This window comes from Equus caballus, chromosome 13 (assembly GCF_041296265.1).
Source record: "Equus caballus isolate H_3958 breed thoroughbred chromosome 13, TB-T2T, whole genome shotgun sequence".
NCBI lineage: Eukaryota > Metazoa > Chordata > Mammalia > Perissodactyla > Equidae > Equus > Equus caballus.
Window position 1 is genome coordinate 6,400,759 of NC_091696.1, and position 27,432 is coordinate 6,428,190.

Genomic DNA, 27,432 nt, shown 5'->3' on the forward strand with positions numbered 1-27,432 from the left:
ACCATTGAATGAGAAGTTTGTAAGAGCATGAACTGTCTTCCAGCAATATTTTAGACAGACACGCAGACATCCTTCCTCCTCACGTATCAAGGACAAGTGAAGACATGCATTAGGCATGACATTTTGGTGTGACACTTTCGAGCCAAAATATAACGATCTAATTTCTACACTCAAATTGTACAAATCAAATCCAATCTTCCTTTAATGTATCCCACATCCATTACCACACTGCCCAGTACTGTGTTTCTAGGTCCTTCCCATCCCAGGAACTCTCCTTTTGACCATCGTCCACAAGGCTTTCCCTGAAGAATATTCTGTATTAATAGGCATTACGTGAAGATGAAAAGGGAAGGGGACCCATGGTCAAATAAATATGTTTAAGAAATACTGGTTAAACCAAGTCTACAAGTCAAAGTTCATCTAGATAGCTATAGACCATTCTACCCTGCTCTGAAGATCTCACTTTAAGATCCTTAAAGGTAACCTCTAAACCACATGTTCTTGGCAGATGAATTCCACATGACTCTAAGACACAAGTGACTTAACTGCACTTTTTTTTATAGAAAGAGGCGAAAGTGTCGAAAATTTTATTGACATTCAGTTTTAAAAGCTTTACACCTGTGATACACCAAGATATAGGAGTGCTGCTTCTTCAAGAAATTACCATTTAGGGTTTGGGCATTGATTTAGAAGTTGGGGAGCTTTAGTCTTTTTTTGCTAAGCGCTTTAAGAATTCCGGGTCTTGGTCCAGGGCTGGTAACGTTACGCCATTTTCTTCTTCCTTCGGGGGAGAAGACACACTGTTACATCTCCAGGCTCTCAGCACATTATTACCACACAATTGACTGCTTAAGATCTTCTGTGGATTGAAATTTGCTCTAAGTTGGCCTCGAGGCTCCCTCGGAGGAAAGAAAGAAGGGGGGAAACATTGAAGTATTTCTCAGAATGAACCTTAAAGGCAGTTTTTTCGTGTGTGGTAAAACACACCATAAAATTTACCGTCTTTAATCATTTTTAAGTGGCATTAAATACATTCACTTTGCTGTGCAACCACCACCATCCCTCTCCAGAACTTTTCCATCTTTCCACACCAAAACTCTGTGGTCTTCAAACCATTTCCCATTTCCTGCCTCCCTCAACCCCTGGCACCCACCATTCTACTTCCTGTCTCTATGAATTTGACTACCCTAGGTCCGTCATGTAAGTGGCGTCATACAATATTGTCCTTTTGCGTCTGGCTTCTTTTCAAATGCAGTTTTGATGCATAGAACACTATCTTATAGTAAGGATACAATGGATGTAGCTGTTACTTCTAGATCAGAAGCCTTTAACCCAGAGCCCTTGGACAAGTCCTATGGATCTGAACCCCTTTAAGGGACAAGACCCCTAATGACAAGATGTTCATAGGAGGTTTTTAACCCAGAAGATGCTAATCACCATTCTGCGTCTTCCTTACTTTGGGAGCATCCTCTTGGTCCCAAACCAAGATTAGCTGCCTCCAGTTAGCAACAGCCACCAACCCAGTCATATTTATCGTATGGCCCTGGATTTTTCTGATGATTCAAGTTTGACACCTAACAGAGCTCATTCACTCTGTAAACCCCTGGCTCCATGTTTACCTGGCCACTTAAGAACTTTGAACGCACCTTCTTCATGTGAAAAGTATCTAACACAAATGCAAATGGAACCACAATGAGACACCACTGCACACCCATTAGGATGGCTATGATCAAAAAAGCAGAAAGTAGCAAGTATTCGTGAGGATATTAAGAAATGGGAATCCTCGTGCATTGCTGGTGGGAATGCAAAATGGTGCACCCACCATGGCTAACAGTAGGGTGGTTCCTCAAAAATTACAAACAGAATTACCATATGATCCAAGAATTCCATTTCTGGGTATTTACCCAAAACAGTTGAAAGCAGGAACTTGAACAGATATTTGTACTCCCATAATCATAGCAACATTATTCACAACAGCCAAAAGGACAACCCAAGTGTCCGTCAATGAATGAATGGATAAACAAACCGTGGTATATCTATACAATGGAATATTATTCAGCCTTAAAAAGGGAGGAAATCCTGACATATGCTATAACATAGATGAACATTGAGGACATTATGCTAAGCAAAATAAGGTAGTCACAAAAGGACAAATACTGTGTATGATTCCGCTTATATGAGGTACTTAGAATAGTCACATTTACAGAGACCAAAAGTAAAATGGTAGTTACCAGGGGCTGGGGGTGGGGGAATGGGGAGTCAGTGTTTAATGGGGACAGAGTTTCAGTTTAGAAAGAAAAAAGTTCTGGAGATGGATGGTGTCAATAGTTGCACAGTAACGTGAATGTGCTTAATGCCACTGAACATTTAAAAATGGTTAAAATGGTAAACTTTACATTACGCATATTACAGAAAAGAGTTTCAAAGAAATTGTCTAATGCTATCTGATTATTCCCCTTAGAAGCCTTTTGTAGAGTTCATCCCCAAACGCTGTATTCTGGAAAGAGACAAAATGCAGTAAGGAGCAAAATGGTCTTTCACAAGCTAAGCTCGCTCTAGTTGTTTGCATTTTTCAGTAAAAAGTCACTCTGGCATCATATCTCCTCCCTTCCACATTCCCCTCTCCCAAAAAGAGGCAAGTAGAAAAAAAAAGTGAAATGCTAAACCAGAGGCAACAGGATAAGCTTCTGCGGGACTAGAGAAGTTTCCAGGAACTAGGGAGCTGCTCCTTAAAGGCGGTCCACATGCCACGGATAGAAGAGACAGTCAGAGCTGAGTCACAAGAGAAGCCTGCCTGGCCGGTCACCCGCCTCACAGTGAAAGCACAGGCACCTGCCAGGTGATCAGCTGCTGAGGTGGCCCACCAGGAGGTATGGGCACTCCTTTGCACTCTGAAGTCACTCACCTCACAAAAGTGGTTCTCGATAATGTTCAAAGCAGTCCGGGCAACCTGACGGTTCTCATGAAGCTGCAAAGCCTCGATTCTATCAAGCCCGCCAAGCTCTTCTATCAGAAGACACAGGTTTTCCTTCTCGGAAAGCACGTCTGCTGCCTGTGGACAGGAGGAGAGAACGTGAGTCTCCGGGCAAATGCCCTTCGGAGACAGAGCTTCACGTCAGTGGAACCAGACCAAAGGCTCCTGTCGATGAAAATAATCCATAACCAATCTATTAATGAAAATGTGGGTGAGTTTATTCTGAGCTGAAATCTGAGGACCATGACCCGGGGCCTTTCTTCCCGAAGGAAGAAAGGGCACCAAAGAAGTGGGGTGCACAGAGTGTTTATATACCCCCAGAGAGGATGTTTCACATAGGATTGAAATGTCCCTTTTACAATAGTCGCGAGACTGCTCTGTCGGCACAGCGATTGATGGAAATAGCAGGTAGGTCTTCTGTCTCAGTGAACACAGCAGGGTGGCAGTCTGTTGTCTCCAGCTGAGTGGTCACAGGTGAGCTGGGTGGTCAAAGGTGAGTGCAGCAATCAGTTCCTAGCCCAAGGAAAACTGCTTATCCCTAAGGAAATGCCAATGTGGGGGGAAGTTGCACCTTTATCTCAAGGGCCTTTGTTCTGGCCACAGGAAATGTCTAAGCAGATATACAGTGTGTGCTCAACAGCCACAGTCAGGCCCTTTTGGAAAAAACAAAGTCAGGCCGAATTAGGTTTATACCAAATGGCTTCCTCATATACTCCGATATATCCTATTGCTTGCCATTTTTATTTGTCACTCCCTTTCCAGAATGTGCAGTCGCAGTTCCACTTTTCCCAAATGGGTTTAAAATTGCATGATCTCCTCCCCATTGCGGTTATATTTATCTTCATTGCACAAGATACAATACTCCTTTTGCTGAATATGCTGCCATCCAAAAATATACCACTATCACTATTTAGTAGACACCCCCTTTAATTCAAGGAAATTGTTTTAAATGCCAGTTTGAAAGAATCATCAAGTGATGCTCTGCACATGCAGATGTCCTGGCCCTGCACTCCCTGGGAACCCTTGCAAGACAAGATGGGAGACCCTGATGATACCGGCTCAAGGCAAGGTTGACATAAGGGAAGTCAATATTGTAGAAAATAAACCATATCGTAAGTTTAAATGACCTCTGACTAACTAGCCCCTCCCAGCTGCTTTAAGATGGTAACTTTTGCTCTTTTGAGTTCCTTAGGAATGTGATGACGCCCAGGCAAAGAGCCTATGCTGATGGCCATTCATCAATGACAACTGAAAGATCAGGGGAGAGGGCCACTGCTCCATTCTCTGATGCATATCCAGTAAAAACAAAGGACTACCAGGAACTGGGACCAGATGTCTGCCCCACCCAGAGACCAGCCACGTCCCCCACCTGGAGACCAGCCCACATATAACTGGCCTGTAGTCTTTGTCCTGTGAGATGGTTCTTTTGGACATGAGTCGGTGGCCATCTTCCCTCTTGCTGGCAAGCTATAATAAAGTCTTTTCTCTCCTACCACCTTGCCTCCTGACTACTGGCATGTCTTGCGGCAGCCAGACAAGCCCACTTGGGCGGTAACACTTAGTCACAGAAGCCACACCCTAGCAAATACCGAAGTCCCCAGAAACAAACAACGTGAGCGGATTGAATCCAATGCTGGTCATTGGATTTATCATCCATGGCTATTTAAACATTCGTACATATACTGCGGGCCAGGCACACAAAACTCCAGACCAAGATGTGATTTAAAGGAGGCCTTTTCATAACTCATGGTATTGGAGGAGACAATTATCATATTATACTTTTTAAACTATAACAAACTACCAGAGATTTAATTTATAGAAGATGTGCGCAGAAGGCTTGGAAAATAAGATGAGTTCTTAATGAATAGTGTTTTGCCAGGGTCAATCATAGAATAACAGCATTCCCCAGGAAAAGGAAGAGCAAGGACCAAGTGGTGAAGGAGTAAGTGCTGCACAGTATGCATAATTATGCATATTTGATAAACAGCATATTTGAAGGAAGCTGTGGGAGAAGGAGGGGGACAGGGGGAGAAGGAGGGAGGGAGGGATAGAGGGAGGGGGAAAGGGGGAAGGGGGAGGGGAGAGAGGGGGAGGGGGGAGGGGGAGAGAGGGGGAGAGAGGGGGAGAGGAGGGGGAGAGGGGGAGAGGAGGGGAGAGGGGGAGAGGGGGAGAGGAGGGGAGAGGGGGAGAGGGGGAGAGGAGGGGAGAGGGGGAGAGGGGGAGGGGAGAGGGGGAGGGGAGAGGGGGAGGGAGAGAGAGGGAGAGAGGGGGAGAGGGGGGAGGGAGAGGGGGGAGAGGGGGGAGGGGGGAGGGAGAGAGGGGGAGAAGGGGAGAGGGGGGAGGGAGAGAGGGGGAGAGGGGGGAGGGAGAGAGGGGGAGAGGGGGGAGGGAGAGGGGGGGAGAGAGGGGGGAGAGAGGGGGGTGGGAGAGAGAGGGAGGGAGGGGGAGACGGAGGGAGACGGAGGGAGACGGAGGGAGAACTTTGGCGTCATATCCTGATGGGTCTGCTTGCTGTTTTGTGAGCAGTAATAAAAAACCTCCTATGGATCAAATTAAACATTCCTTAGGCCATATTGTTTACCTGATGCAAGTTTATACCGTGCATCTAAGTCTTGATACCCTCTAGTCCTATCTGTTGGTCCAAGATGAGTTATCAGCTTTGAGTCAAGAATGTGAGACAGGAACCAATGTGCTAGGTTAGCCTCAGACAGCAACCTGGAAAGTAGGGGATGACCCAGGGCAGTAGGAGACCTGGAGAAGGAGTTTGGACCTTGATGAAAAGCAAATGGCCCCAAAGTTACTTCAAAGAACCTCCACTGCAGTGTGCTGCCCATTTGAAGCGTTCTCCTGTCTCATCTTGATCTTTCTAACCTACTGTCCGATGTCCCTCTGATCCAGGGGCTTCACTGGTCCAGCAGAGGCAATCTGCCCAGACTCGCCAAGAAAAAAATCCCGAGTGTTTAGTTTAAATGAAGCAGATGACATTAAATTTTTATAGCCTACAAAGTGTGCTTTCCCAAGTTTGTTACGTCCAACTTTGTCGACCGGCTGCCAAGCCTGTCCTCTTTGTGCAGTTCGCTCAAAGTCTTCGTGTCTAATTGGGCTATATTTCAGATCTCTTCTTGATTCAGGTCAGTTCTTTCCAAGACAGTTACATGAAAAGGACGCTTCAAGTGGGCTTTTAAAAGGAGTTCCCTGGTGTTACTTTGAAACTTTTCAAATAGCTTAGTCGCATATGAAAGGACCTTTAAGCAAATGAATGTAGCCAGCCTCCAAAATGGCCCCAGATGATCCCTGCCTCCTCATATTCATGCCTTTGTGTAGTCCCCTCCCATGCTGAATAGGGCTGATCAGAGTAACCAATAGGGTGTTGTTAAGATGACCTCCTTTACAGGTCATAATAGTCATTGGGGCTTCCACCTTGCCTTCTCAGGTCACCCACCCCAGAAGAAGTCAGCTGCCATGATGTGAGGACACTCAAGCTGTCCTATGGCGAGGTCCACGTGGGAAGAATAACTTGCCAGGCGTGTGGGTGAGTCACCTTGGAAGCTGATTCTCCAGCCTCCATCAAGCCTTCAGATGAGACTGCAGCCCCAGTTGACATCTTGAACTTTATGAGAGACCCTGAGCCAGAACCATCCAGCTAAGCTTCCCCTAGATTCCTAACCCAGCCGCTATTTGAAATAATGTTTAAGCCACTGAGAGGTAATTTGTTATGCAGCAATGTAGAACTGACACAAATAGTATGGAAATATTGGCTTCACCTACCTTTATTTCAGAAATAAGACTTTTCTAGAATTCTAATTCAAGGCTTCGTCGTCCATTCTCCCAGCCACATAGTTGAATGGAAAAGGAAGTCTACTATGGCCCCTCAGGATCTATCCCTGCCAACTTCTTGCTGCTCCTTCAAGTGTGTCCTGTGTTTTAGCCTTCTAAAAGAGCCAGTCACGTGGCTCACTATTCTTTCCTACTTCAAAACTTCAGTTGGTTTCTCCATCTCACTCAGAAAAGTCAATGTTCTCACAGACCTTACGTGGTCTGGCGCCTGGATGCCATGAGCCTGATCGCACGCCACCTTCCACCCCTTTGCTCCGCTCTGGCCACACCCTCCTCCTTGCTATTCCTTTCACCTAGAATGCTCTTCCCCAGATAGCCACACGACTCACTCACTTCTTTCAGGTCTTTGCTCAAGTGTTCTTCCTCAGAGAAGTTTCTCCTGACATATGGCATAAGCAATCACCATCCCCTCCCCACTCCGAGCCATCAGTGGCTACCCCTTCATCAGGTGTATTTTACTCACGTGTTGTGTCTGTTCCCCTCCCCACTAATACATAAGCTCTATTAAAACAAGGACTTTGCTCGTTGTATCCTGAGCATCTAAAACAGGGTTGGGAACAAGAACACTCATTTGAGAAATGAAGATAGACTTTCTTTAAAAGGCCTCTCATTGTTGTTACCCATAGGATGTGTGGACAGGGGGACGGGGTGGGAAGTGGAGAGGAAAGAGAATCCTACTTGGGTTTTAAGAACCAAATGAAACATCTTAAATTTGGAGACTGCTGTTTAGAACCAACCTGTTCAGAACAGCTCACCTGGAGGATAAAAGAGATGATGTCAAGGATGATGAGAACAATTTTGGGGTCTTGGATGGTGAGCAGATTCACCAGTGGCTCCAAGACTCCAGAGCGGACAAGCTGGATCAACTGGTCCACGGTGCCCCCAGTTGTGAAGTTAGCCACTGTCCAGACCGCCTCTTTCTGGACTTTAAATTCTCCCTGCAGAAAGAGAAATTTATGTCCTTTACAGATCCCAAAGAACTTCAATGGAGTGATGCTAACTTGGTTCAGTTTCTAGGTAGGCTGGTGACAGCCAGGATGACATGTGCAATTTACATAGAATATCTTGGCAACCTGCCTCTAGTTCTTGAGAAGATGGTATTTTTGTGTGTATGTGTGAGGAAGATTTGCCCTGAGCTAACATCTGCTGCCAATCTTCCTCTTTTTACTTGAAGAAGATTGGCCCTGAGCTAACATCTGTGCCAATCTTCCTTTATTTTATGTGGGCTGCCACCAGTGTGGTTTGGCGAGTGGTGGTAGGTCTACACTTGGGATCCAAACCTGCTAATCCCAGGCCACCAAAGCGGAGCATACAAACTTAACCAGTACACCACCAGGCTGGCCCCAGAAGATGGCATTTTCTGAGAGGCCAAAAAACAGGCAGGCAGAGTCATATGGAGTCTTAGAGGAAAGGTTCTAAGTTCAAACAGATCCACTTCCTTAAGTCAGGTTACGGGAAAAATAGAACATAAACCAATTCAGGCACTATGCTTGGAATTTTCAATTATAGTGGCCTATGTCTACATTTCTTCTCTTTCTGGCCCAGTGAAACTTTGGACAAGCAGCTGCATAGCCACAAAGCTGAGCACACAGACATGATCTTGGGGATGGAGCCAGGCCAGAAGTGACAGAGGAAGGCCACTGAAATATCACTCAACGGATCCCTTACGCTTATAAAAAGGTCTTGGCCCAGAAATATGGGAATAATTTATCGTGAATCCTCCCATCCCTGGGCAGGAGTTCCTCCCATCTTATGGCTGGGGAAAACTGTGACCTCGGTTTAAAATAAGATCAAAAACCCAAACCAACAACTTCTGGCTCCAAGTTATAGTGCAACAGGCATGGTTTGAAATAAGATTACTCCGTGATTCATGACTGGATGTTTCTGATTAGAATACGTACAGTCTCACAGCAGGATAGGAAGTGTTGAATAGATTGGAAGATGCTGTGATTTGGATCACACACCTGGCCTACCTTTTCATACCTCCTGCACACCTGGGAACCCACCCTCCACCCTGGGAGCAGGACCACCACCGGTAGCTTCTTTTTCCCATCCTATTCCACCTACTTCCCCACGTCCAACCTAAGGTAACCACCTCTGACTTGTTTCACATGTAGGTGGTTTAAACATAGCTTATCCACTAAAAGGTGACAAAAAGAAATGCTGACGATGGTAGGTGTCCTCAGGAAGGGAAATGGGAGTCAGGAGGAAGAAGGAAGCTTCATTGTATTTTCTACTTTTATGTCTGGATTTTCCGTGTGTATTACCACTTTAATCAATGTGATTTTTACACTGAAAAGGCCACCTTTCTTCGGTGTATATTATCACCAGAAACTGATACATTTTTCCTCCTGAAACAAAACAAAATCACCTCGCTCTTTTGGCAAGAACAGACTTGATGGCGTATTCTTTTAACACCACCTAGAGATAAGCCAATATTTCCCAGCTCAAGATTTTTCCAGATCTTTGAGTTATAGGGTCACCCCTTCATTGAGCAATGCCTATTCAGTCTTCTAGATTTTTAATGGGTTGTCCAAAATGGAATGCTCTTCCTTTTTCTCAGGGAGAACCAGCAAACTAAGGTTTTACAGCTTTGTTGAGATCTCAACTAACTTGCTCCTTAGCCTGCGTCTGGATTCCCAAAGGACTTAACGCACCGCCAGTTGGAAAGTAGCCTTTTGTCGCAGACGCCAAGTACGCCACTTACGTTTTTTAGCAGAGCCACCAGCGGAGGCAGCATGCCGCAAGCAATGAGCTGCTGGATGTGCTGGCAGGGCCCTGCGGCCACGTTGCTCAGGGCCCAGGCTGCCTCCTTCTGGATGGAGGCCTTGGGGTGCATCAGGAGCTGGGGAAGAACGCTCAGCATGCCCGCATCAATGGCCACCTGGGTCTGGTGATCCGTTCCCGTGACGACGTTCCCCACAGTGCGGAGAGAGGGCGTCTGGAAGAAGAAGGCTAGAGGTGTAACCAAGTACTGCAAATTTATCACAGTGGAGGGTGATGATCACCCCAAGCACTGCGCCCTCCCAAACGTTGGTCATGCTATACGGGTGGCTCTCCGGAAGCCTGTGAATAATGATTATATCCATGATCCTTATCATTCAGCACATCACGCCATTTATGCAGTTTAAAGGTACTTGCCAGCCTCCTGAGAGTTCCCAGCTCAAGTGAGATGGAGGTCGAGGCATGCCTTTATCAAGAAGTGATGCTGTCCTTTCATCTCCTTACAGTGGGAAAATTGCTAAGTAGATTATAGTGTTTATAATGTCATAATTTCTACGGAATTTGTATTTAGCACCAGTATCAAGCTTCTGTTGTATATTTAATTGGAGCTCATGGGAATCCCAATGGCATTTTCTGGTGTATTCACAAACCCCCTCGCTATAACTCTCAAGGTTCCCAGAATGGGTCCACAAATGGGCTCAAGACAGCAACCGTCCTAGGGGGGCTGACTGTGGATTTCTTTTGGTTTCTCTGCACTGTAGTGGCAGCCCCAGAGTCACCCATCAACAGATCCAGAGTTTTCCTAGCCTATTGTGTTAGGCATCTGTTATTCAAACGAGAAGTGGAAGTAGCCTTGCCAGGATGGCTCCAGTTGGGTCCCAGACCCCCACAATAAGCAACTTCCTGTCGATATTCTCTTCACATCCTTCATGCCCCCAGCACTACCCCTAAACTGACCTTGACCTCTGAGGAATATTATGATCATCTTGGAAGAGATGTTCATGAACATTAGGCACAGATGTCAAGAGGAGCACCTGCAAGTTTGAACTATGGTTTCAAGAGATGTCTTATGTAAGCGACACATTTCATAACGTAGCAAAGTATTTAATGTTGGTTTTACTTTTCATCTCTATCTGAAGTAGTCTAAGAGAACAAACCAGAGAGAGGATAAGAGGAAACTCTCTTTTATACTTGAGTAAGAAATTCAAATGTTACAATGAGTTTTACATTAACAAACACACACACCCGTATAAGCCAACTTGTTAATGTCTCGATGCATAGACCACTAGAAAGAAACGCCACAAAAGGACAGTTCATTGGGTGGAGGGATTATACGCAATTTTAATTTGGTGCTTTTCTGTATTTTCTAGGTATCAGACTAAGAAAAAGTAAATTACTTAATACCCACTGGAATTTTAGGAGAAAATAGATTCAAGTCCTTGGCTAGAGTGGCAGAAACCAGGGAAATGCAGAAGACGAGCTTGGTTCTAGGTAAACAGCTGGGGGTGGAGAGACAGAACTTGCTAGACTGAATCTGATTTACAGACTCTCATCTGAAGCCCCATCCAGGGACAGATGGCACCTGGGACATTTACCAAGACGTTGAGTTCCGAGCTGGTCATGAGCTCCACCAGCCTGGGCAGGACGCCGATGTCAACCACTTGGCCGATGCGATCATTGCAGCCGTCGGTGAGGTAGGACAGGGCCCAGCAGGCGTCCGAGAGAACCTCGCTGTCCTGGTGCTGAAGGAGGCGGGAGAGGACGGGCAGCATTTGCTTCACTGCTCTTTCGCAAGGGTACGGGTTCTCGTTTCGGCACAGGTTGGACAGGGTCCATGTGATGTTCCGCAGAAACGTGATCTGTAACGAGGAGACTGCCTCCAGCATCAGGTGCCAGGAAGGAAAAATGCAAATGGCCGTGTGTCCTTGCCATCTTTAATCGATATCATCGACCAGCATGAACCAAAGCGTTTGAGCTTCAAACAGGAATTTGTTCTAGGTAGTAATGTATACTAGCGATACAGAGAACGAGCTTTATGTTTCATGTTCAAATGTTAGACAGAGGTTTCCTTATATTCTCCAAAACGTCCTTCCCCACTCGAATCAATTGATGACCTAATTTCATTTTTCACTGACAAAACAAAACCAAGCAGGAGTTACCTGGTCTTCCCAGCAGTCCACCGACTTGTCATAACCACATTGCTGACCTCCTATTTGAGGATCAGCCGTCCTACCCAACATCTGGATCCCATCACTTTTTGCCTTTGAAGATTCTGGCCCCAGGATCATCTCCATCCTCTGGATCCCTCCCACCAGTATAGAAACATACTCTGCGACCTTCAACCCCAACTCTTGGCACCCCTCCAGCCATCACCCACTTCTATGTTGCAGAGTCTAGCCTCAAAGAGGCATCCGCAGGCACTGTCTACCTCACAGATTCCCATTTGTTCCCCCACCCTTCTAGTCCGGATTCTGTCCCCACTTCTTTGTAGTCAGTGTTGAAATCAGTTCCTTTCAAGTCACCAAATCCAACAGCTGCTTTCCAGTCCTAAAGTTACTGTGCCCCTCAGCTAAATTTAGTAGCCAGTCATTCCCTTTTGAGAAAGCTCTTCTTGGCATCTGTGACGCCAAACCCGGTTTTCTATTGCCAAACGGGCTGGCTGCTTCTTCTGCGTCTCCTTGGCAGGTTCTGCCTGACTTCTGAATATTGGAACCCCCAGGACTTGCTCCCAGGCTCTCCTCATACTCTAGGTCAGGGGTTGGCAAACTTTGTCTGTAAAGGGCCAGATAGTAAACATTTTCAGCTTTGTGGGCCACATGGTCTCTGTCGCGACTAGAGATCTCTGCCCTTGTGACACTGCAGAAGCCACAGACAATATGTGGGTAAATAAATGGGCATGGCTGTGCACCAGCAACACTTTATTTACAAAAGCAAGCAGCTGGCCAGGTTAGGCTGCTGACCTCAGCTCTAGCTGGCCTTGCCAAGCTGGACGACACCTGCGTGCACATATGATCAGCCAGACCCTCCTATCTGTCTACCTGCCATTGCGGCGACGGTGCCTCTCACTCGCTTCAACTTCGCACGTACAACGAAGACTCCGATTCCTTCTTCCTTTCCTCCTCCCCACTTCTCTAGGAGGAATGTCATCTAGGCGACCTAACCCCAAACCTGACAGCATCCTAGCTTCTTTCTGTCTCCCTTCCATGTCCAGCACAGCAGCATCCCAGGTCCACATGCGTCACCATGTCCCTCTGCTACAGTGCCTACAAGCAGCCTGAAGGGTCTTTCTAAAAGATCAGACCTTTACTTCCTACTTCGAAATCTTCCACAGGCCTCCCTTTGCCACCAGGATGATGTCTAAGTCCCTCGCCCTACTTGCCATCTCACACCGCTCTCTCCTTGCAAACTCCCTTAGTCATGCCAGCCTTTTCCGGGTTCAACCACGCCAGATTTTCTCCCACTTTGAGGGCTGGGCGTGTATTCCTTTGGCTTTTGGAAAGCCAACTTCTCTTCATTTTTGTTTGAGGTGAATTCTAGAGCCCAAATTTAATTCCTAATCCAGGCAGTCATCTATTGTCACCATATCAATCAACTTTGACTCTAAGATTCAGCTCTAAACCCTGTTACCCGGGAATTAGTGGTAAGCCACTAATTCTGTCTGTGCGCCTTGCATGGAGAGCTTATCCATCTACTTTTGCTGGATGGAAGCTTAGAAAAACTTTAATGGACCTCTTCTAGTGACCCCAAAAGATCAGCACTTCTCCCCTGAAAACAAATTTGGACCAATCTCTACCCAAAGTGGTATTCAGTCCTAGGCCTTGTTTATAATTGCTGTCACAAGGGGCCAGGCAGCAACCACATGATGGAGCATTAATTCGGAAGTACTTCCCCAGTTTCCCAACTTTGGGAACTTGTTACCAAGCTAGGTTGTCTAATTTGAAGACACTCACTGGTGTGGTTGATGAAATCAGGGCCCGCAGCTGCGGGATGACATTGCTTGAGATGACAATGTCTCTGAATTCTGGGCCATCACCTGCAAACAGATAAGAACATGACATTCAAAGAGGGAACAAAGACAATCCTGGGGTGGGTGACTAATTTTTTAAAAAATCTGTGCAAAGGCTGAGAGGTCAAAACTCATTCCTTGATTGGGCAAGTAGATGGTACAGCCATGAACCAGATCCTGGGTCTGCAACACGTCAGTTGGGTGGATAGGCCTGATGTGAAAAGCAGGCACCACGCAGCAACAATTTCTATAAGCAGAGTCTGCGGATGCATCAAGGAGGCAGCCAACTGGGCCCAGGCAGTGGGCTCTAAATGCTGGTGGCATTTCACAGCACAGTCCTCAGGAAGAGAAAGGCCACTGCAGACCAGCTTGTCCTCCCAGAAGACTTTGGCACAGGGCAGTAACTTCCAAATGCGACTCAGAACAAAGTCTGGGAGATGGATAGATACTAGCCATCAGCCGTCTGCCACTTTGGCTAGAATACCAATTTTTAGACCGTAGAAGCCTCAGTTGGCAATTCTTAAACCGTCAGGCAAGGCACATGTTACATCATACCACCCAGTTTTGCCTGTTCCTCACCGAACCAAGCCAAATGAGAAGCAAAGGCCCTCTAATAGGTGCCTTATTTCTGCAAGCACTTACAAAAAGCAGAATTACTTTATATTCTGCCTTTGCTAATCCCAATATCTCAAATCCTTGGAGGTCTAATCATACCGTTGTTTCTGCTGACTCAGTCATGGCGGGCTGTTAATTCTCTGAACTTGAAATTGCTGATATTTGGCTGAGCTTAATTTGCCAAAATCCTGAGGGGCCTAATTGAGTGCGTTTCCCCCAGAGCACTGTATTTATATTCAGCCAGGAATCCTGGAGCTTCTAATCCTGTAGCACGACCTCCCCAGCTCGTGCAAATCCACCAGGCCAGTCTTAGGACTATGTTTTAAATAGGGTGGACTTTTACCCCAACTAAGGAAACTTGTTTTGCACGTTCCCTTGGCAACCGTCACTGGAGGTAAGATCTTTTAGGGTCCTGGGTTATGTAAGGGTCTATCATAAACCCCTACATTGACCAAAGACATGTCTTTTGTTCCTCAAGCTCAACTAAGACCTGAGGCCGTAGGACCCCGGTATTAGCAGACGTCCCCAGGCCACATGTAGCTTCAGTACATACTGCATTGTCTGGCTTCAGCTTCAATCTTTGGCCTCTGAACTTGACCCTGAATTTTGGAAAAGCCTGTTGTGCTTTTCCCAGCATGTCTAGGTACTTAGAGTATCAGGCCCACAATACTACCCAAAGAACTCCCACAGCATGCCACTGCCTGGCCCGCGGTTTTCTTAGTCCTCCAAGGGGAGAGGCTCACCTGCTATATTACCGAGGGCCCACACTGCCTGTTCACACACAGTCATATGAGGGGAAGACAGAAGCTCCACCAGAGGCTGGATGGCTCCCCCTTCCACGACGGCTCGAGTCTGCTCCGAGGTCCCCGAAGCGATGTTGGTCAGAGCCCAGGCTGCCTCGAACTGCAAGCAGGGGTGAAGCGATGACTTCAGGAACTCCACCAGCCTGGGAATGAGCCCTGCTTCAATAATCAGTTTTAGAGGAGGGTTCCTTTCCCGGGACAGCATTTTCCTTTGCAAGGAAAGAGAAAGAACAAAAACAAGTCATACGAAGCAGGTAGGTATTAATAACCTCCTTTATAGATGGTCTTGGCATGCCTGACTATCAAATGAGACAAGCAGCTGGGCCACAGCTACTTAATCTCCTTGAGTTCAGCCTATAGCACTTCACTGGGATGAAGAAACCTTCTCCCCCTCAGGTGTTATCTATGAGCCAAGATTCCTGTAGGGGCCAATTTAAATTAAGCCATTCATTTCTGACAACACTTGCATATCTTACGTTGTTCTCAAGGACAGTGTAGGGGAGCAATTTCCTCTCACTTTTGGATGGACTAGGCTTTTCTTACATCGTGTGGGATTTTGCCACTGCCAAGAAACCAAATAGGCCAGTGGCGCTCGTTTCTAGCTGTGAACCTGTAAACAGAAGTCTGTTTGGCGATACCTGGCTGCCTGGGTGGCCTGGAAACATAAGTCTGGATCTGAGGCATTCACACCATTGATTATTTCTTGCAGGGTGAGGTTGATCTGCAAGGAGACACATTCAGGTCAGAGTCTCTGCCAAAAGGAACATGGAAGATCATCTAGTCCGGCCATTTATCTGATTCGAACAGGTTGGCTTGAACAGGATGTCCTAATCTGCATGCTGGTCTGTATCAGGGGAGGGAAGAAAATTTGGTGGTCTCATAGGTCTCACAGATCTGTGGGGCACTCCTCATGCTCTCGGGGAGGGGTAAATCCTATCATCGCTTGGGTCCCCAGCACCTTTTTATCCCACGCAGCAAGAACATGCTAGTGGATGTCAGCAACAATAAGGACCTCCAAAAATTCTCTCCTCCATGAGAGCAACAAGAAAGCTGACAAAAATAGTCAGAATCAACTTTTTCAGAACTCAAGAAACTGACCAAAGGCTTGCCGCAACTTGTTTTATTTAAGCCCAAAAGAGTTTATGCAAGAAAAAGGTCTAAATCTCAAGAAAAATGTCTAACTCTCAGTAAGAACAGTGAGCATTGTAGCATTTTGCCTTACCTTGTTCCCACCCATCCTCCAGCTCTACGATAGCCCTGAAAACCAACACCCCAGCAGCCAGTGAAGGAGGCAGAACGAGTTAAAGCCTCATTCCCAGAGAATTATTATTTGACCTGTCTGGTGGTTTCCTGGGAGATCCTATTTGTAAGATTCTCTTTATTTGACTCAGAGCTCACACAATGTATAAAGTCTTTTCCCTGGGGATATTTGTTAAAAACAATTAGAGGCAGTTGTTTAAGTTCATAGCTGCTTGGTGGGGGGAGGCAGATAACAGTTGGGGGCAAACAATAGACTAACGAAAAAACTTAAAAGGAAAAGCCTGGGAATGAGATGTTCATTGGGGCTTTGAAAGCTCCAACATTTTCCTGAAAATCTGGAAGGTAATGTGCATGTATAGGGTTGTGCGCATGCTCACAAAATACTGAGAAGGCCCTTGAGTGCTCACCTCTGGCTGACTTTAAGGCTCTGTGCAAGTGGGAAGTGAAAGTTGAAGGCAGTGTTATCACCTACCTGGCTGAGTGTTGAAGGCATGCCCCAACAAGCACACAGCACTCCTTGGCAGACTGGATGAATTTTTGGTTCCCCAAAGTGTTCCCCAAGTGCTTAAGGAAATCTCTGTCCAATAATTAGCTGACCAGTAAGCTAACTGAGCAGAGAATTCAGTGGCCACCCATGACAAAAAATACAGACTTTGCAAAATTAGTTCTGTGAGTTACTGAACAAACAAACAACAACAACAAATCCTGGGCAAAGGGAGGAAGGATCTGATATGCAAAGTTGCCACATTATGTTAAATGACCAGTTGTCGAAGAAATTAAAAGACATGCAAAGTACAGTATGTATACAAGGAAAAAAAAAAAGCCATTGATAGAAATCATGCCTGTGGAACCCAGACATTGGACTTACTAGAGAAAGACTTGAAATATGTTCTAAGAAGTAAGGAAAATCATGTCTAAATAACTAAAGGAAAGTAGAGGGTTGATGTTGCACCACATAGAGGCTATCAGTGAAGAGATAGAAACTATAAATAGGAATCAACTAGAAATTCTGGAATTGGAAAATACAGCAATTGAAAAGAAAAATTCATTAAAGGAGCACAAGAGCAGATTTGAGCACAGAGAATAAACAACCAGTGAACTTGAAGATAGGTCCATTAAGATTACCCATTCTGAGGAAGATAAAAAAGAATGAAGATGAAAATTAACAGATGCTTATGGATCTGTGAGATACCATCAAGCATACCAACATATGCATAATAGGATGGAGAGGAAAGAGAGAAAGGTGCAGAAAGCATTTTTGAAGAAATGATTTCCAAATACATCCCAAATTTGATTAAAAAATTAATCACATCTGAGAAGCTCCACGAGCTCCTAATATGAAAAACTCCAAGAGATCTGCACCTGGACATGTCATAATCAAACTGCTGAATACCAAAAACAAAGACAGAATCTTGAAATGAGCAGAGATCAATTCATTATGCACGAGGCCTCAATACAATCAAGAGCTGATTTATCACCAGAAGCATGGAGACCAGAAAGCAGCAGGATGACATTTTCAAAATGCTGAAGGAAAGACTGTCAAAGCAAGCATTCCATATTCAGCAAACTATCATGATAAAAAAGAAATTAAGACATCCCCAGATAAACAAAAACTGAGAGAATCCATTGTTAGTAAACCTACTCTATAAGAAGAGAGTTCTTCAGATACTAGAAGCTAGCCAATAATTCAAGTCACACGAAAAAAATCAAGAACACCAGTAAAGGTAAACATATTGGTACATATAAAAGACTATAAACGTATTTTTGATTGTAACTCTCTTCTATCTGATTTAAAAGACAATTGCATATAGCAATAATCACAAATCTATATTAATGGGTACACCATGTATAAAGAGGTAACTTGTATGACAATAATGCAAAAGGAGGTAGGGAAGGAACAAAGCTACGTAGGAGCAAAGTCTTGTTTACTATTGAAATTAAGTTGGTATTACTCCAAACTAACTGTTATAAGATGTTAATTATCCCCAGGGCAAACGCTAAGAAAATAATTCAAAAAACATAGTAAAAGAAACAACAGGGAAATTAAAATATTAAACTGGAAAATATCTGTTTAGTAGAAAAGACGTCGTAATGGAGGAATAGAGGAACAAAAAAGACATGAGACACACAGCTAACAAATAGCAAAATGGCAGACATAAAACCTATCTTAGTAATTGCATTAAATTTAAATACATTAAACACTCCCAATAAAGGGCAAGAATTGGCAGAATGGGTTTAAAAAAACATGACCCAACAATATGCTGTCTACAAGAGACACACTTTAGATTCAAAGGCATAAGTGAGTTGAAAGTAAAAGAATTGAAAACAATATACCATGCCAACAGTAACCAGAGATCTGAAGAGGATATGCTAATATTAGACAAAGCAAACTTTAAGGCAAAATTTATTATTAAAGACAAAGAAGGATATTTTATAATGAGTCAATTCATCCATCAAAAAGATATATTATAAACATATATGCACCCAACGGCCCCAACATGCAGCGAAAACTGACAGAATTGAAGGGAGAAATAGAGAACTCAACAATAACAGTTGGAGCTTTCAAACCCCACACTCAGTAATGAATGGAACAACTAGACAGAATAATAAGGCAACAGAAGGCTCGAACACCACTACAAATCTACCAGACCTAACAGACATCTAGACCAACCAACAGGAGAATATGCTTCTCTTTTCCTTGGTGAAGAAGATCAGCCCTGAGCTAACATCTGTTGCCAATCTTCCTCTTTTTTTTTTTTTTGAGGTGGGGTGTGGGGTAAGATCAGCCCTGAGCTGACATCTGTGCCAATCTTCCTCTATTTTTTGTGTGTGGGATGCTGCCACAGCATGGCTTGATGAGCAGTGAGTAGGTCCACTCCTGGGATCCGAACCCGTGAACCCTGGGCGGCCGAAGCAGAGCACGCGAACTTAACCACTATGCCACCAGGCTAACCCTGAGAAAACACATTTTTCAAGGGCACATGGAATGTTCTCCACAACAGACCATATGTTAGGCCATGAAACATGTTTCAGGAAATTTAAAAAGGACTGAAATCACGCAAAGTGTGTTCTCTAACCACAATGGAATATAATTAGAAAGCAATAATAGAAAAAAATTGGGGAAATCCATAAATTTGTGGAAAGTAAACAGTATACTCCTAAATAACCGATGGGTCAAATGAGAAATCACTAGGGAAGTTAGGAACTACTTTGAGATAATGAAACAAGAACACAGCATACCAAAAACTGATGAGACGCAGCTAAGCAGAGCTTAGAAGGAAAGATATAGCCATAAACGCATGTATCAGAAAAAAGTAGAAAGATCTCAAATCTACAACCTAACTTTACACCTTGAAAATACTAGAAAAATAAAAGCAAACTTCACCCAAAGCAAGCAGAAAAAAAGGAAATATTAGATACTAGAGTGGAAATAAATGAAACAGAATCAAAAAGTAGAAGGAAAAAAAATGAATGAAACCAAAAATTGTTTCAAAAGATCAACGAAAATCACAAATCTTTGGCTAGACTGATCAAGAGAAAAATAGAGAAGGTTCAAATTATTAAAGCCAGGAATGAAAGAGGGGACATTACTACCAAACTTATAGAAATAAAAATGATTAGAGACTATATGAACAAAGTATGCCAACAGGTTGAATAACCCAGATGAACTAGTTCCTAGAAACATGCCAACTACCAAAAGTGACTCAAGAAGAAATAGAAAATCTGAATAGATCTGTAACAAGAGATTGAATTATTACTTAAAAAATAATAAAATAAAACGGTCACAAAGAGAAGCCCAGGCTCAGGTAGCTTCACTGGTGAATTTCCCCAAACAGTTAAAGAAGTGTTAATAGCAATCTTTCACAAACTCTTCCAAGAAACAGAACAGGGAAATTTCTAGTTCATTCTATGAGTCAAGGGTTACCCTGATGCCAGCAGACAAAGACATTACAAGAAAGAGTACAGACCAGCACCCCTCGGGAATGTGTATGTAACAATTCTCAACAATCGCTAGGAAACAAAATCCGTCAACATCTGAACAGACTCATACATTGTAACCAGCTAGGATTTAAGCCAGGAATGCGTGGGTGGGTCAACATATGAAAATGTAGTGTACCATATTAATAGAACGCGGCGGGGGGGGGCACATAATCATCTCAATAAATGCAGGAAAAGCATTTGACAAAATCCAGCACCCTTCCATGATAAAAAACATCCAACATACTAGCCATAAAAGGGACCTTCTTTAACCTGATAAAGACAGCTACAAAAAACCCATAGATAGTATCATACTAAATGACGAAAGATTGAAAGCTTTCCCTCTAAGATCAGAAATAAGTCAAGGATGCCCACTCTTGCCACTTTTATTCAACACAGCATTGGAAGTTCTAGATAGGTTAATTAGGTGAGGAAAAAAAAGAAAATGCATCAAGATCAGAAAAAGAAGTAAAAATATCTCTATTTGTGGATGACATGAACTTGTATATAGAAGATCCTAAAGAATCCACACAAAAAAAATTAGAGCTAATAAACAAGATTCAGCTAGGTTGCAAGATCAACACACAAAAAATCAATTGTTTTGGGGGGTGTTTTTTTTTTTGAGGAAGATAGCCCTGAGCTAACATCTGCCAATCCTCCTCTTTTTGCTGAGGAAGCCTGGCCCTGAGCTCACATCCGTGCCCATCTTCCTCTATTTTATATGTGGGACCCCTACCATAGCATGGCGTGCCAAGTGGTGCCATGCCCATACCCGGGATCTGAACCAGCGAACCCCAGGCCACCGAAGCAGAAGGTACGAACTTAACCCCTGCACCACCGGCCCGGCCCCTCAATTGTATTTCTATAAACTAGCAATGAATAATCCAAAATTGAAATTAAGAAAATTTACAATAGCATCAAAAAGCACAAAATACTTAGGAATAAGTTTAGCAAAAGAAGTGCAAGACTTACATGCTGAAACCATAAAAAAAACTTGCGAGGACCCAAATAAATTGAAAAATACCCCATGTTCATGAATTGAAAGACTTAACATCGTAAGATGGCAATACTTTACAAATCGATCCACAGATTCAATGCAATCTTCATCAAAACCTGAGCTGCCTTTATTAAAGAAATTGACAAGCTGATTCTAAAATTCGTATGGAAATACGATGGATCCCAAATAGCTAAAACAATCTTGAAAAGGAAGAACAAAGTTGGAAGACACGCTTCCCAGTACGAAAAGCTATTACAAAGCTACAGAAAGCAAGTCTGGTCGTGCTGGCAGAAGATAAACACGTTGATCAATGGAAGAGAATTCAGAGACCACAAGTCAACCTTCAAATTTACGGTCAGTCGATGTTTGACAGGGTGTTAAGGCCATTCAGTGACGAGAGAATAGTCTTTCTAGTGCTGGGACAACTGGATACCCACACGCAAAACAATGAAGTTGGACCCCTACTCACACCATTTACAAAAATCAACTCAAAACAGATCAAAGACCTAAACGTGAAAGCTAAAACTGTAAGACACTTAGAAGGAAACCTAAGCATAAATCTTTGGGACCTTGGGTTACACAATGGATCCTTAGATATGATACCTAAAGCACAAGCAACCAAAGAAAAAAAGAAGATAAATTGAGCTGTTTTCAAATTCAAAAGTTTGTGCTTCAAAGGATACTATCAAGAAAGTGATGGGGCCAGCCCAGTGGTGTAGTGGTTAAGTTCATGTGCTCTGCTTCAATGGCCTGGGGTTCGTGGTTCGGATCCCAGGCATGGACCTACACACTGTTCATCAAGCCATGCTGTGGCAGCGTCCCACATACAAAATAGAGGAAGATTGGCACAGATGTTAGCTCAGGGACAATCTGCCTCAAGCAAAAAAGAGGAAGACTGGCAACAGATGTTAGCTCAGGGCCAATCTTCTTCACAAGGAAAAAAAAAGAAAATTAAACATTAACTCACAGAACGGGAGAAAATATTCACAAATCATACCCAGTAAGGGTCTAGTATCCAGAACGTATAAAGAAGTGTTATAACTCAACAATAAAAAGACAAATTTTATCGTTAGTGCTGTCCTGTTGATTCTGACTCCTAGGGACCCTGTGTACAGCAGAGGTGAATGCTTCCAGCCATGTATCATTGTCTGATACGGTGGCTGCTAGGCATAGAGTTTTCCTAGCCATTTTTTCCCCCAGAAGTGGGTGGCCAGGTCCTTCTTCCTAGTCTGTCTTAGACTGGAAGCTCCGCTGAAACCTGTCCACCATGGGTGACCCTGCTGGCATTTGAAATCCCGGTGGCATAGCCATCAGCATCACAGCAACATGCAGCCACCACAGTGTGACAACTGACAGACAGTTACGTGAACCAGGGCCACAGGGGTGAGAGCACCGAATCTTAACCACTAGACCACATGGCTAGCTTAAAAAAAAGACAAATTGCTGGATTTAAAAAATGGGCAGAGGGTCTGCCTGGTGGCGCAGTGGTTAAGTTTGCACATTCCACTTCAGTGGGCTGGGGTTCACCTGTTCGGATCCAGGGTGTGGACATGGCACCGCTCAGCAAGCCATGCTGTAGCAGGCGTCCCACGTATAAAGTAGAGGAAGATGGGCATGGACGTTAGCTCAGGGCCAGTCTTCCTCAGCAAAAAAGAGGAGGATTGGCAGCAGATGTTAGCTCAGGGCTAATCTTCCTCAAAAAAAAAAAAAAAGAGCAAAGGTTTTGAATAGACATTTCTCCAAAGATGATATACAAATAGCTAATAAACACATGAAAAAATGCTCATTATTAGTCATTAGAAAAACATAGGAAAATCACGACAATATAGCCCTTCGCACCCACTAGGTGGCTATAACCCAAAAATGGACAATAACAAGCGTCGATGAGAACGTCAGAATGTACAATGTCGCAGCTGCTTTGGAAGCCAGCTTGGCGGCACATTTGTTTTCTATCGCTGCTGTAAAAATTACCACAAATTTAGTGCCTTAAAACAACAAAAAGGAATTCTCTTACGGTTCCGGAGGTCACTTTCATCTGTCTAAAGTCAGGGTGTGGGCAGGTCTGGCTCCTCCTGGAGGTCCTGACGGGAGAATCTGTTCCCGCGCCTTTTCCAGCTTCTAGTGGGGCCGCCGGCACTCCTTGGCCTGTGACCCCTCCCTCCATCGTCAAAGCACGTCACACTAATCTCTGCGTCCGTCAACATATCACCTTCTGCTCTGTTGTCTTCCATCCTTCTTCTAATAGGAACCATTGCGAGTGCATTGGGCGCCCCCAGACAATCCAGCATGACCTCCCCATGTCAAGACCCTTAACTTAATCACATCCACAAAGTCTCTTTTGTCATATAAGTTAACATTCACAGGTTCTCAATTAGCTGACGGAGATGTGTAGGGGGCCATTACTATTTTTATTATTTATTTTTGTTTTTGAGGAAGATTAGCCCTGAGCTAACTGCTGCCAATCCTCCTCTTTTTTCTGAGGAAGACTTGCCCTGAGCTAGCATCCGTGCCCACCTTTCTCTAGTTTATACGTGGGAAGCCTACCACAGCATGGCTTGCCAAGCAGTGCCACGTCTACACCCGGCATCCGAACCAGCAAACCCCAGGCTGCCGAAGCGGAACATGCGCAGTTAACCGCTGCACCACCGGGCCGGCCCCTGGGGGCCATTATTCAGCTCACCATAGGGAGTTCCTTAAAACGCTAAACATAGAATTCACATATGTTCCAGCAATTCTACTCCTGGGTATATTCTGAAGGGAACTGAAAACATGCTCTCAGAAAAACTCGTACAGAAATGTTTACAGCAACATTATGTTCATAGCTGTTATGTTAACAGCCAAAAGTGGATGCAACCCAAATGTCCACCAGCTAATGAATGGATGACGAAATGTGGTCTATTCATACAATGAAATATTACTCAGCCACAAAAGAAATAAAGTACCGATACACGTACAAAGTGGATGACCCTTGAAAACATTAGGCCAAATGAAAGAAGCCAGCCACAAAAGACCACATGTTACATGATTAATTTATATGAAATATCCAGATTGGGTAGATCCATACAGGTGGAAAGTAGATTTGTGGTCGCCAGAGGCTAGGGGCAAGGAGGACCGGGCGTGGCCGTTTAACGGGTATGAGGTTTCTATTTGAGGCGAGAAATATGTTCTGAGATTAGTATACGGTTGCACAACCTTATGCATATCCTAAAAACCATTGATTATATCCTTTAAAAGGGTGAATTCTGTCATATGTGAATTATAATTTTTTTAAAGGGAACACGCTAATATAGGAGAAAAAGGGAAATCACTCTTTTCAGAGTTTTGTTTCCTAGTTTCACTTTCCTCAGGTGGTGGGAATCCTAGCGACTCCTCTAGACACATGAAACTAAGTAGAGATATGGTTCAGAGTCCAAGGCCATTCAGAGAATTATTACAACTGTTCCGTCTGATGTCCTGTAACGCATCATGGGATCCACTTGCCCAGATTGAACCAGTCTCTTTCCTCTAAGAGCCTTAATCCTAGCCAGGTGCCATGATGCATGTGGATAGTTAAGGGGGGAAAAAGACAGTGGTGGATCATAAAAGGCGGGCAGGTTCAACGTTACCGGAGTTCTAAGAAGGGAAACCTCCTAGTCGGGGCATTCTGGAAAGGAGTCACCAAAAACAGCATTGGCCTAGAAGTCAACCCAGGCATTGCATTTAACCAGGATGGGACAGATGGAGAACGGAAGACAGAGGACAGCATTCAAGTCCTAGGTAAGACTTTACATGTCAAGTGACTCGATTCCTCTGCTGAGAGATAACCTTCAGGATCCCTCATTTCCTGTTTCCGCCGGAGGGGTGGCAAGTGAATTTTCAGTTAGAAGCAGCACCTTCTCACCGCCCCCAACCCCCCCCCCCCCCCCCCGTTAGAACATAGATTCCCGCAGTCTCACAGCCACGAAGGTCACGACCCTTAGCTTTCTGACAACACCCGTTTAGCTCCAACCCTGATCTCACCACTCCTTTCCTTAAGGACCTTCGATGAGAGCTTGCAAGTTCTGAATCCAGTAAACAGTGTCAAGCCAGAGAAACCTACTAAGGATGTAATTTACACACAACTGCTCTAAACACACATCCCCAACCTACTGCTTTGGTCTGTTGTTCAGAAGCTGGGTCAGGGGAGAGAGGGGTGATATTTCTTCTCTTTAAGGCTTGCTCGTCTTTCTTGGCCTTCCGGAGCTCCAGGCTGACTGCTATGCGCTGTTGCCGCCTCACCTAGCAGGGAAAAGAAAGAGTGGAAGCATGTAGAGCTGGGAGGTCAGGTTGTCACTTGTACAGACGCAACAGGCTGGAGGAGTTAAGATCCCACAGCTAGTCAACAGTCTCAGCCCTGTTTACCTCCTCTGCTCTCTCCTTCTATCCTGCATCTAGAAAAACAGTCAATCTTCCTCCCAAAGCGAAGAAGGGCATGGATACCCTTGGTAGGCCAAGCTGTAGAGATATCTGAGCAGGGCATCCCATTGCCCCGAGTCTGAGTGCGTCTTCACTGGTGCTGATTGATTCCTGAAGAGCCGGCCTGGGCCTTCCAACTGCACGGATCCAGGTGGGGCTGGGGACCGTGAAGGGAAACCCCGGGCCCCAGAAGTCCCTGACCATTTCCGCTGTTAGGCAATCAGTCTATAGGTCCAAACGAGAGTTTTGGACACCAGACTGAGGACGATTAAAATTTAAAATAAAAACCACCTCTTCTCCCTATATCAAGCAAAACTCACAGACTTTATAGGTTTGAGAATCTTGGGAAAAGATCTAGTTTATGGATAGATGAGTTCTAGGTGGAAGATTTTTAAGTTAATTATAAGGAAATTAATACCTATTGGATACTTCCGGTTTCTTGAACAAGCCATTTAATCCTTGCTTAAAAATAGGGTCATCGTGGTGTCATCCAGCAAGGCAGGGACACCTTTGGGGTTTATGGAGCCAATTGTACTGTGGTCTCCATCACTAAGTTGGCCCCTCCTCGTGGAGGGCTCTGTAATGCTGGTTTCTCCCTTCTCATCTCCTGGCCCTTCCAGTTGCTCTCCACGGAGAGCAATTTCTTTGTTCTAACTGGCTTCCTTTAATCTGTAGTGGTCTTGGAAGCCAGTTAGCCAAGCTCATTGGAAGGGGTATAAGTAAGAGTGATTTGACTGGGTGGTGTCCTAACTGGGCAGCTGTGGCCTCATGCTTCACTCCTCCTCAGCTACCTTCCGATTCCTGAGATGGTAGGCGACCCTGTATGAAAGGCCAGTCAAGATATGCAGATGGTGGACCCAGAGCTAGAGCCAGAAAACTTTGAGACCAGAGAAGCTGAGTGAGCTAGAATCCATACACAGCATAGGCTCCCTGACCCAGGCCCTCATGCTCATTCCAGCGGTGAGAAGAACAATCTGGACTTTTCAAGCCCATTTCTACAAGGTAGGCTTATGTTGGCCACACCCGTATCGCAAATATTTTTAGCTCCGTGGGAAGCCCCCTTGACATGAGTAGCTGCAGTTAAGCATCTAGATATCCAGCACTGGATGCTGCTATCCAGTCCCTCAGGAGGGAGGTACCAGCCCTGTTTTATAGATGAAGAAACTGAAGTTCTGAAGTTAATAGTTTCCAGATCACACGGGGACCTTGATTTGAGCCCACCGTTGTCTGACTGCTAGGTCCACGCACTTTTGTCCTCCCCACCCTCAATATTTTATTATGAAAATTTCAAACAGAAAAGTTGAATGAATTGTTCACCGAACACCCACGCACTTATCCACAATGAACATTTTGCTCTGTTTGCTTTGTCAGCCCCAATCTCCCCATCCTCCGCTCCATCTTTGACGCGTTGCCGCCATGAGCTTTCCACTGCCCTAGTCCTCGGTACGGTGAAGCCCGGGTGTTTCATACTCACAGCTGTGTCTTTGCCGCGGTACTTAAATTTTCTCAGCCTCCCTTCTGGAGCTCCTGTCAGCATATTGACGGGAAGAAATAAACCACCTGTAGGTAGGAGAGTTACAAAGAGATTTTCAGTCCAGGGTGTGGGATACTATGTTAAAGTCATTTGGGCTCTAAGCCTTTAAAGGGCTCACAGTGGAATGGAGAGCGGACTCAGGAAGTCAGCTTCCATAGGCAGCACCATGCCAGCTCCACCGGTGATGAGCACGGTGGGAGCTCAGAAGGGACCAGCTCTGGGCGGCAGGAGTAAGGGAAACCTACAGTGGCAGTTTCGCTTGAAGTGGGC

The 27,432-nt window shown here is 44.8% G+C and overlaps 1 protein-coding gene and 1 long non-coding RNA gene across 4 annotated transcripts; one reads left to right on the forward strand and one right to left on the reverse strand.

Moving 5' to 3' along the window:
• Positions 1-537: 537 nt before the first annotated feature.
• Positions 538-27,165, reverse strand: KPNA7 (karyopherin subunit alpha 7). The gene is made up of 11 exons (XM_070230729.1): positions 27,103-27,165; positions 25,319-25,451; positions 23,830-23,831; positions 15,598-15,680; positions 14,900-15,168; positions 13,486-13,568; positions 11,131-11,394; positions 9,519-9,752; positions 7,567-7,749; positions 2,906-3,052; positions 538-781 (listed from the first exon to the last, which is right to left on the reverse strand). The coding sequence occupies exons 1-11, from the start codon at positions 27,163-27,165 to the stop codon at positions 704-706; spliced, it is 1,539 nt and encodes a 512-aa protein (XP_070086830.1). The 3' UTR covers positions 538-703.
• Positions 6,386-11,565, forward strand: LOC138916979 (uncharacterized). Of its 3 annotated transcripts, XR_011424256.1 has the most exons (4): positions 6,386-6,506; positions 8,357-10,606; positions 10,906-11,229; positions 11,356-11,565. It is a non-coding gene; the product is annotated as an uncharacterized lncRNA (long non-coding RNA). The 3 variants fall into 3 exon arrangements; XR_011424255.1 differs by having other exon boundaries at positions 10,906-11,565; XR_011424257.1 differs by having other exon boundaries at positions 11,081-11,565.
• Positions 27,166-27,432: the final 267 nt, after the last annotated feature.